Raw genomic sequence first — 10,604 nt, forward strand, 5'->3', positions numbered from 1 at the left:
CAATGATAGTGAATTTTATAAGAAGATCCTTCACTGGTAGTTTTAATGCAGCTTGCCTGTACCTGACCTGAAAAAAACAAAATATTTCAGTCAGAGCAGACAAAACTTGTTGATCTGTTGCACCAAATGCCTCAGCAAGCGAAGACTCCTCCAGTAAAGTGCTTGCAAGATGAGAAGTCAGTCTGAATGCAGTTACATGTTTTACCAGTCCCTGGCTTTCTAATCTGCTCTCTGCTACACCTACACATTTATCAGCAGCTGCTCATATCCTCATGAACACTGTGCTCTGTCCACTTTATAGTATCTGCAGTCTAACACTGCAAACAAATTATGTCATTAAACTGAGCGATTATGTTGAATGTGGAAAAAAATTACTATTAAGTATTTTTTCCTTGGCAAAAAAAAATACCTGAAGATGTTCAAAGCCAGAATATCCAGCTCAGAGGTCCCCAGTACTGGAAAGACAGCAACCAGTTGGAGGAGGGTCATTAGGAAGATTAGGGGGATGGAGTGCCTCTCCCATGAGGAACGGCTAAAAGAACCAGAGAAGACTTCAGGGTGACCTAACTGTGGCCTTCCAGTACCTGAAGGGAGCCTACAGTAAAGATGGAGTGGGACTTTTTTACCAGGGTTTGTAGTGACAAGACAAGGTGCAATGGCTTCAGCCTGAGAGATTTTATTAGATTTTAGGAAGAAATTATCTACTGTGAGGATGGTGAGGCACTGGAACAGGCTGCCCAGAGAAGCTATGGATGCCCCATTCCTGGAAGTGGTCAAGGCCAGGTTGGACTGAGCTCTGAACAACCTGGTTTAGTGAAAGGTGTTCATGGTAGGGGCATTGAAACTAGATTTTACCTTTGAGACCCCTTCCAACATAGGACACTCTACGATTCTCTGATCTTAAGATGTTAAGAACAGATTTACACTTGCTGCTTCTTTACATAGAAAGATTTTCACACAGCTTTCTGGTGCACTACAACTAAGCAGGAACCCTGCCCACTCAACAACAGCACACAGCTCAGTTTGTCATTTGTTGTTGCAACTCAAAACCTCATCTGTTACCTGCACAAATCATTCCAAATTTTCTTCCTCCAAATGAAGGTTAAGCAGTATCTACATACACACACCTACTGCTAATTCAAACTACGGCTCTTGAAACATGTGACTCTAAACTGAATCTCACAAACGCTGCCACTTCTGAAGAGGATCTCAAAAAGAGACCAATCAAGAAAACAGACTGTTTTGTGCAAGATTGTTTTATTAACAGACCAGACTTTGAAATATTGCAGCTGGGCATCTTTACCTGCAAGGCAAAGAAGAAAAAGGTATCATTAGGCACATGTAGATCTGAAACAACTCTAGCCACATGAAAAACTAATACATTTTTATAGTTTGTAATTTTGGCTGAAAACACATTTATTTGATTTCACTGGATTTAAGACTGCAGTAGTCTCACACACAGTAACTAATTTCTACATTAACATCTCTTCACTGAAAACAGAGATTTTGAGTACCAGACCTAACAGGATAAACACTTCTACCTGGAACCACTGATACCTATACTTGACATTTAAAGACATGCCAACACATTGTGCAGATTCTAACTTTTGCTGCACTCTCATTTTTGGCTCATGTCAGAGACTGTTTACATACAAATATGAAAACAAAAAAAGCTGACTTGGGTCCAGTTCCTGTAAAGTTCACTTGAAAAACTGATGAAATTCAGTATGTTGCCGATACTGATTGTCAATATTTGCTTTCCAGTACTATGCTCTTTCCTCCCAGTCTATACGAAGGAATCAGTACTGGAAGTCTTTTTTTCATTCACTTGATACTACCACTTAAGAAATAAATATCAAATAGAAGAAGAAATAAATAGAAACAGCAGGAAACTATCTACTTATAGGGAAGAGGAATACTCTTCTTCAGATACACAGCCCTTCACAATGACATTACCTGGAGAGTACTGCCAGCACGTCACCTGAACCTATTACTCCGGTTTGCCCATGATCTCAGTGGAAACTACAACATTCTTATATTTTGTACATGTAGGCTACTTGAATTTTAAACATGCACTCTATTCACAACAGCAGGAAGAGAAAGTTGAAGAGACAAGAACAATCAGTTACCATAGATTTAGTTTGCAGGAAAAGCATAACAAATGCTTATAAGCATAAAATGAGAAACTGCAAGGTCACTTCCCAAATTAAAAGATGAAGTAAAGCTCTGATGTATGGCACTTCAATGGGATGCTGAGCTACAAGTCCAGTAAAAAACAGGAGCAACCAGATGAATGAATATCCCTTGTTTCTCTGCCAACACACCACCATCTCAGGCATTTACAACTGCAACAGTGAACTAGAAGCTTCCCATCTCTAGGAAGGCTTCTGAAAACAACACTAACAGTATACATCTGTCTTTCCTTTAGCAGGGAAGACAGAGGAGAAAGGATCTACACTGACAGAAAAGCTGCAGTGTTTCCATTAAAAACAGCATCATGCTCAGAAATCACAGGAGCACACAGTCCTCCTCAGCCTTGGCTATGTACCAACTTCAAGAACTCATTTGCCAGTACTGAACTTTCAAGTTTCTGCCACGAGCAGCAAAATTTCTACAAGAATAGTAGTGGGAGTAACTTAACATCACCCCAGGCACCAAACGTTACAGCAATTCTGCTTCTCAGAGTTACCAACATTTTCCCATAGTTGAGCTAAAAAGATTTTCAAGAACACTGTCCCCAGTAAGGAACTATTTTCCTGAAGCTGGAATTTCCACATGCCATGTAAGCAGTGCTTTAAAATCTGACAACTTCACAGATGGGAGATAACAGCACAACGTGCAAGGAGCTTGAACTGAGGAAATCAGCTGTCAATCAAATGGAAAGTATTTCCTAGATCTCCTTTATCTCTTTGGACAGAAAGCAGACCCCAATGAGCTCAATGTGCTGTGCCTTGGCTATATGAGTATTTTTAAAAGACTTGAGGGGAAAAAAAAACAAAACAGCAAAACAAAACAACACAAAACTTCCTTCCCCTCAGAAACTTTAATTTCTGAATTTCAGAAAATTTCTGAATCATCCAAATGGAATGGTTTTAAACTGTAAAGTCACAGCACTACCCATTTTTATGTACCAATCCTCTGAAGCTAGAAATTCAAATGAAAGCTGCATATCTGATCTAAAAGAAAAAACAGAACCCCATAAAAAACAACCAAACAAAAACCCTACATCAAGTCCCAACAAGCCAACCAAAAAAGCCGTTTTGACTTTGGAGGAATTAGGTGGGGGAAAATTAGGTCTTTGTTTGATCCTTTCCAAACACCTTAAGACAATGAAGTTTTCTTAAATTCCAGCATACCTGTCAAACCAAAAAGATATTTGACTGAAACTAAGATATGGGCAACACTGAAGGTAGCTGAATGACTAAAAAGCAAAGTGAAGTACAAGAACTGTGAAAAAAGTGTTGGCTTTGAATGGCAGAGACTTCTCACCAAAGCAGGAACTGCACAGTGACAACAACTGATAAGACATTGTTTGGAGTAGGTCCTACCTTTAGGACTCAGCAGTCACTGTTAAATCATTTTAAGTGTTAATAAACCTTCTCATTTCTAAAGGACAGACTACTCAAATGGGCAGATCACTCTTTCAAAATTACCACATTGGTCACTATGCATGAAAGCTTTAAATGAATAATTCTGAAGCTTGAACAATATGAAAATTTAGACCAGTCCTAATCAGGCTTTTCTAGAAAACCTGAAAAAAACACGGTACTTGCAATCACAAGATTTCAATCATATGAACAGGTTATTAATGAGGCTTAAAAGTCTTAGCCAAGATCTTAAGACTTCCCAACATAAAACCAAGTAAGGCTTTAAAACAAATTATTGGTAATGTTTGCATTTCCTAAACATATCAGTGACACTGACAATTTAACTTTCTAAATGTTTAAGCTTTAGTAAGACTTCAAAAATAAAACCAGAACACTATATTGTTCAAGTAGCTTTATACTGTAGGTACCACCCAAGAACGAGTGAGCATCTATTAAACTTGAATGCCTGACAAATGCCAGCAGCCTGCAGAGCTGAGCAGTTGACAGCCTTGGGCAGTATCTCACCATTAGTTCATTCTCCTTATGAGTCTGTTGATCTGGTCTTCTCTGTTACCAGCATCCCCACCTTCCACAAAGTGGATTGTTTTCTTCTTCATTCCACCCCGAGGAGAGGATAACTTGAAGGGCCAAAGGAAGTTGTTCACAACTTTGAAGTTCTTGCCAACAGTGTAAATTTCATGGATCACATCTTCCATGCAGATGATGCCAAGCTTTCCTAAAATTCAGACACAGTTTTCAGAAAGACTTCAGAGGCACTGGTCAATAACAGACTAAAAATTATCACGTTGTTACTGTCATGTCTACTTATTTTGATAAACTTCAGGAAGTCAGAAACCACTTACTTTGTCATGAAACTGAATGACTGACTTTTCCAATTAAAATGGATTAGCTGCAGCCAAGTCAACATTTAGATGGCACACTTGGCAAGAGTCATCAGTTTCAACTGTTAAGTATTTGCTGCCAGCAGTGAGGAACAACAAAAAACAACCCTCACTGAATCTTAGGAAAACACTGTTCCTTGGAGAAAAGCTAGGTTAAATATACCTAAACTACTGCAATGTGTAACTCAGGGGAACTCCCTAGCTACTAAGTTAGGCTGCTGAATAAATGCTACAGCACGTTTCCTTAATGTTTTTCCAGAGTCTTCAGCAATGTTACAAGTTGACTCTTGTAAAACAGTGCTAAAAAGAGATCACAACAGAATAGGTGTACCTTTTGGATGCTTAGCTACTGCACAGGAAAAGAAACATGCATGACACAGCCTAATCTGAAGGAAAATGCAAATCCGAGTGCCAAAAAAAGGGAAAGACTTGAGTGGTTACTTTCACTAATTCTGGCATGACTGCAAGAGAAGGGCGCTTCCCAGAGCAGCCCGTATCCCAACTGGTCACCACAGCCCGTATCCCAACTGCTTTTACTGAATATACCAATCATTACCTAGTTCTTTCAACAAGTTTAGAAAGTCTGTTTACCAGAACACAAACGTCAAAGAGAAAGTGTCTAATAATAAAGTCTGAAAGTTCAAAGCTATGATGACTCTTTCATGCTACAGCACTTTTTCTTTACTCAAAGACCTACTGACCCCATAAAGGTCAAGGAGGTTACATTTAACATTGCAAATTTAAAAGGCTAAAATTTGATTCTTTGCAGCTGTTTTCAATACTTTATGATGGAAGTTTCTTCCAGCTTGCTTTGTATTAAACAATTAGGACAGAAGCAGAGACCATAAGTAAACACCAGTGTACTCCAGTGCCACTTAAGGACAGTCACCCAGCTCAGCACCCTGAGACACACAGCTGGCTCCCCGTTTTGCCCAGCAGCATTTACCAAGGCGTTTCTGGATCAGGCGGTTGTCAGTCAGAGCAATGCGCTGCTTGTTGATCTTGCCGTAACCTCGCTTGTAGATCAGCTCATGCACGGACTTCAGGTTGGGGTAACTGAAACAAAACAGCCACGTGCGAAAAAAGAATTTGAAGTCTTAGCAAGCCTCATTGCAGGGCAACGTTAACATCCCTGACTTAGATTTCCACACCAAACAATTAAAGATCATTTCAGCGTGTCCCACACGTAAACACAAAAGCAACAGAGAAGCAAATCTCACACCAAGTTCCTAAGAGCACCAGTATGAGAGTGCCATCATACCTAGCAGCCATTACCTTTAAAGCACTGCCTTAACCACACTTTCAATTCAAAGATGGGAAAGCACACAGAAGATAAAAAATCCCTACAAGTCCAGCATAGCAAAATGTAAAACCCACTCAACACTTGCACCCTGATTAGATATAACTGGGCCTTGGGCCTTTCACTCACCCCCAGGCAATGTAGGGTTCAACAATCCGCAACATGTTGATAGAGGCTTTGTTGAGTTTCACAAAGGTGCCGTTAAAGATCTGCCGCAGGCGAAGCAGCTGCAGAACCTTGCGAACCTTAGGGCTGACACCATTGGTACTGGAGAAGAAAGTAACAGCCTGAATTATCCACATCCCAGAAACACCGGGTATCAGGTTAAAAAGCAACCCCAAAACACAATAGCACTGCTCCCATAAGAAAACACATTTCATGAATTACACAAAGCAAGCTTAGTAAATTAACTTACTATTGTATGAAGTTAAAACATCCATTTCTGTGAAAAGAACTAAGTATTTATACTGAAACAATTTCAAACTATCCTTGCCCTGTCGTGAACATAATTCTTCCAATCACACTTTTTTTTTTTTTACTTTTCTGTAACACTTTACCAGAGTAGAACAAAACAAACACTCCAGGAACAGCTCAGTAGAATGTTTGGGAATAGGGGCATGTAATTTTATCAAGTTAAAGGTGAGAAAGAATAACTGTCTGCATGTATTTTCAGCCTTGTCTTCTTAAAAATCAGGGATTCCTAAAGACAGTAGGCAGCAAAACGATTTAGCCCTTAATTAAATAAACCTCAAGGGCACGTACAATATCTACCAACAACTTCTCAAGCCACTTGTAGAAAGCCTTATCCTATTAATGCATTTAAACCCTCAAAACAGAGAGGTAACAGGAAAGCCAACTCCAGTACTTCTGAACATAGAATTGCTTGTATCTGTACCCAACCTTACCCTCTTATCCTGATCACAAAAGCCAGTTTTGGCTCAGCTGGGACGTAGTAATTGCCAGCTTTGCGGGCCATCCTGGCCATCCGGATCTCCTGCCTGTACATGTGCCTGTACTCCTTGTGGTAAGCCTGGGCTCGCGCATAGATGAGCTTCCTTTGTGCCTTGCGGTACTGCAACAAATTGGAAATTGCTTCAAGTCAGAAAATGCTTTTTAACACATGAAAATCACCTTCAAGTAACATGCCATTCCCCCAAGTAACACAGATCAGTATCACACAGCTCAGAACAACCCTCAGTGCCGCTCCACAGAACCTGGCAGGCTGTTACACAGCAACAATGTCACCATTCCTGACTCTTCATCAGCACGGTGGTGATGAAGAGTAATGGGTACAAATGGAAAGATGGAAAATTTAGGTTAGACATAAGGAAGAAATGCTGTATTGTGAAGACAGTGAGACACTGGAACGGGCTGCCCGGGACAGCTGTGGATGGGCCAACCCTAACCGTGCTCCAAGCCGCGTTAGACTGGATCTTTGTGCAACCAGGTCTAGTGGAAGGCGTCCCAGTCATGGCACAGGGGCTGGAGCTAGAGGATCTTTAAAGCCCCTTGCAACTCCCTACAGGATTCTAGGATTCTCTGATCACACACCAAGCTGCCCCTCAAAAAGGCTGTAACCTCTTGTCCCATATGTTATAGACAGCTGTACACTTTACCCATAACTCTGCCCAGAACTTTGTTATCAGCCACTAAAAGCCTATTTTAGTCCAAAACTTTAAGACTATATCAACACACTGAATTTCTGTACTGCATCACATTAGCAGCAGCTTGATTCAGATAAACAATCTGAGTCAAGGGATCAGAGAACATTCACCTTTTTTATAGCCAGAATCTTCTTCTGACGTTTGGCTTTCATGACCGCATAGGCCTGCCGCTTCTTCAGCAGGCTCTCGGGCACAGAGGGCACCTTCTTTACTCTAAATTTAGAGAGCAGAAACAAAAGCTTTTAGCTGGGAGAAAGAAACTCAATGACAGCACATGTCACAACCATCCAAACTCTCAAACATAACACGTGTGCAGGCCTTGCTACCTGGAGCTGAGCCACTGCATCTTCCCCATCCCCACTGTTCCAGGCCTGGGACAGCTCCCTGGGACTGAACTGGGTGCTTTCCTGGTTCAGAACCTGCACCATTCACAGTTTGTACCAGACGAGAAACTCTGACAGACCAACCAGAGCTGCACACAACCATAACTACAAAGACCTGTCCTACTTTGCTACAACTGGTAAGAAAACAAAGTAACTTCAAGATAACTTCTCTCTGATCAATGAACATTTCAACAAGTGCTCGAACAGGAAAAGCTTATTTGGCAGTACTGTGAAATTTATCTGACAGGACTGTCCACTTCCTCAGACTGTCACAGAGTGGGTGCTGTTGGAAGGGACCACAGTGGGTCACCTGGTGTATCCTCCCTGCTCAAGCAGGACCGTCCCTGGCACACGGCACAGGACAGCATCCAGATGTGGTTTTGAACACCCCCAGTGAGGGAGACGCCATAACCTCTCTGGGCACCCTGTTCCAGTGCGTGGTCACCCGTCCGGAAGAGAAGTTCCTCCTCAACCTCAGGCAGAGCTTCCTGAACATCCCTTTGTGCCCCGCTCCCCCTCGCCCAGGAGATTTTAAACTCTTAAGGCACCACAAAACTTGTCAGAACTGGGGTTATAGCGCCACAACCACCTTGGCGAGCGCCCACACCCGCCCGGCGGACAATCACTCCCCGCTCCAGCCCCAGCACAGCCCTGCTCGCCCGCCCAGCCCGGAGAAACTCGCCGCCCCGGCCCCACATTCCCGGCCGCGACGGCGCTCGGGGCCCGCTCTCCCTCCCCACCCCGCCAAAGGCCGGTGGCCGCAGCCGCCGCCCGCGGAAGGGCCGGGCCGGTGGCGGCTCCATCTCCGCCGCGCCGATCCTTTCCCTCCCACCGCTCCCAGCCCCGGCGGAGGCGCGGCGGCCCCGGGGGCGGTGTGGGCAGGGCTCGGGCGGCGCGGCGGCCGCGGATGGCGGCGGATGGCAGCGGGCGGGACGGGACTCACTCCTTGTCCGCCATGGTCAGCGCCGGAAGAGAGGGGCGTGCGCGTGCGCGGCGCGCTCTTAGCTCATTCGCCCGCGCAGGCGAGGCCCTGCCTGTCGGCAAGACCCCGGTTTTGGACGTCCACCGTTGTGCCTGACCGCCGCGCGAGCGCCGGGGTGTCCGGGGAGTGCCTGACGTAAAAGCGTCCGGGAACTGCTTCCGCCCAGCAGGGCTGGAGCCGGCTGTGTCCCGGGATCGGGCCGTGTCCTGGGCACGGGCTGTGGTCCGGGATCGGCCGTGTCCCAAGCACCGGCTGTGTCCCGGGGATCGGGCCGTGCCCGGGCAGGGGCTGTGTCCTGGGATCGGCTGTGTCCCAGAACCGGGAGCCGCTCCGCCACCAGAGCCGCCCTTCCCTGCAGGAGGCTGAGGGCGAGCTCTTGCTGCCAGCCGCCTTGTATGCGGCAGGATTTCCCCGTTTCAGCCCTGATCCCCGTCCCCAATGCCTGCGGGACGCCACCTCCCGCCCGCGCTCAGTACCGCGGCGGGAACGGGGGCTCAGCGGGGAGGGAATGCTGCCCGCGGGATCCTTCGCCGGGACGCACGGGAACCACGGGCTGCGTTTCTGCCGGGAGGTGTTTTCGTCAGGCTGGGCATCTTTTCGGTTCGGGCCGTGTCCCGGGATCGGCTGTGTCCCAAGCACCGGCTGTGTCCCGGGGATCGGGCCGTGCCCGGGCAGGGGCTGTGTCCTGGGATCGGCTGTGTCCCAGAACCGGGAGCCGCTCCGCCACCAGAGCCGCCCTTCCCTGCAGGAGGCTGAGGGCGAGCTCTTGCTGCCAGCCGCCTTGTATGCGGCAGGATTTCCCCGTTTCAGCCCTGATCCCCGTCCCCAATGCCTGCGGGACGCCACCTCCCGCCCGCGCTCAGTACCGCGGCGGGAACGGGGGCTCAGCGGGGAGGGAATGCTGCCCGCGGGATCCTTCGCCGGGACGCACGGGAACCACGGGCTGCGTTTCTGCCGGGAGGTGTTTTCGTCAGGCTGGGCATCTTTTCGGTTCGCCATGCGGAATCAGTAACTGCGCTGTGGAGAAGGGAGGGCGGCTCGGGAAGCAGCGCTGCCCAGCGCAGCAGCTTGGAAGGCTGCTTACGACTGTGGCTCCTAAACCTCATCCCGTGCGTGCCTAAAATCACCCAGGCACATCACTGCACACGCGCGGGGAGAAGATAAATTAGTGGAACTCTTATCAGCAAAGGACTGTCCGGTGTAAAAAAACGTGTAGACAGCAGTGCTGGGGATAAGGAATGCCGAGCTCTGCGTTTACTGACTTTATTTGTTGCCAATTAACAGCACGCAGAGGTGTCGCACAGCACTAGTGCCTCAGAACGTTATTGAGAGTGCTCTGGATGCTAGTTACAGGTGTATCAATGTTCATTTTTTAACTATAGTGTCACTTTATGCTGATACAGACTTTTGTATTACTTGATCTCATTAACAGTATTATAAAGGGGGGGGGACGGGGGGGGATTAAAATCAGCACGCAAAACCACCTGCAGTATGTATTTAAGCAAGAGGTTGTCTGTACTTTCTTCTAAAACTTTTGAACTCGAACTTGCCCAATCCGAAAAGCAGCGTTCACAAAGTTCCCACTTTTCTGAAAACTGGCGGCTACACAGGGAAGCAAGCGCAGCGTCGTGCCCTTAAGGCACACGGCTGCAGGCGAGCAGAGGCAGTGGGATGAGTCCTGCACACCCAGAAATCGCAAGGGCACGCTCTGGTCCTCATCCTCTTGGAACTGGCAATGGAGGAGCGGGATGCTCCGGCTCCGGGCGGCCTCAGGGTGCCCAGCTAC

The 10,604-nt window shown here is 46.3% G+C and overlaps 1 protein-coding gene across 1 annotated transcript; it reads right to left on the bottom strand.

Moving 5' to 3' along the window:
- Positions 1–1,240: 1,240 nt before the first annotated feature.
- On the bottom strand, positions 1,241–8,919 carry RPL7 (ribosomal protein L7). The gene is made up of 7 exons (XM_041412929.1): positions 8,780–8,919; positions 7,564–7,666; positions 6,695–6,861; positions 5,919–6,056; positions 5,436–5,545; positions 4,113–4,323; positions 1,241–1,303 (listed from the first exon to the last, which is right to left on the bottom strand). Exons 1-6 carry the CDS (start codon positions 8,791–8,793, stop codon positions 4,115–4,117), a joined length of 741 nt encoding a protein of 246 aa, XP_041268863.1. The 5' UTR covers positions 8,794–8,919; the 3' UTR covers positions 1,241–1,303; positions 4,113–4,114.
- Positions 8,920–10,604: the final 1,685 nt, after the last annotated feature.

Source organism: Onychostruthus taczanowskii, unplaced genomic scaffold, assembly GCF_017590055.1.
Source record: "Onychostruthus taczanowskii isolate IOZ18803 unplaced genomic scaffold, ASM1759005v1 scaffold4, whole genome shotgun sequence".
In the NCBI taxonomy this organism is placed as follows: domain Eukaryota; kingdom Metazoa; phylum Chordata; class Aves; order Passeriformes; family Passeridae; genus Onychostruthus; species Onychostruthus taczanowskii.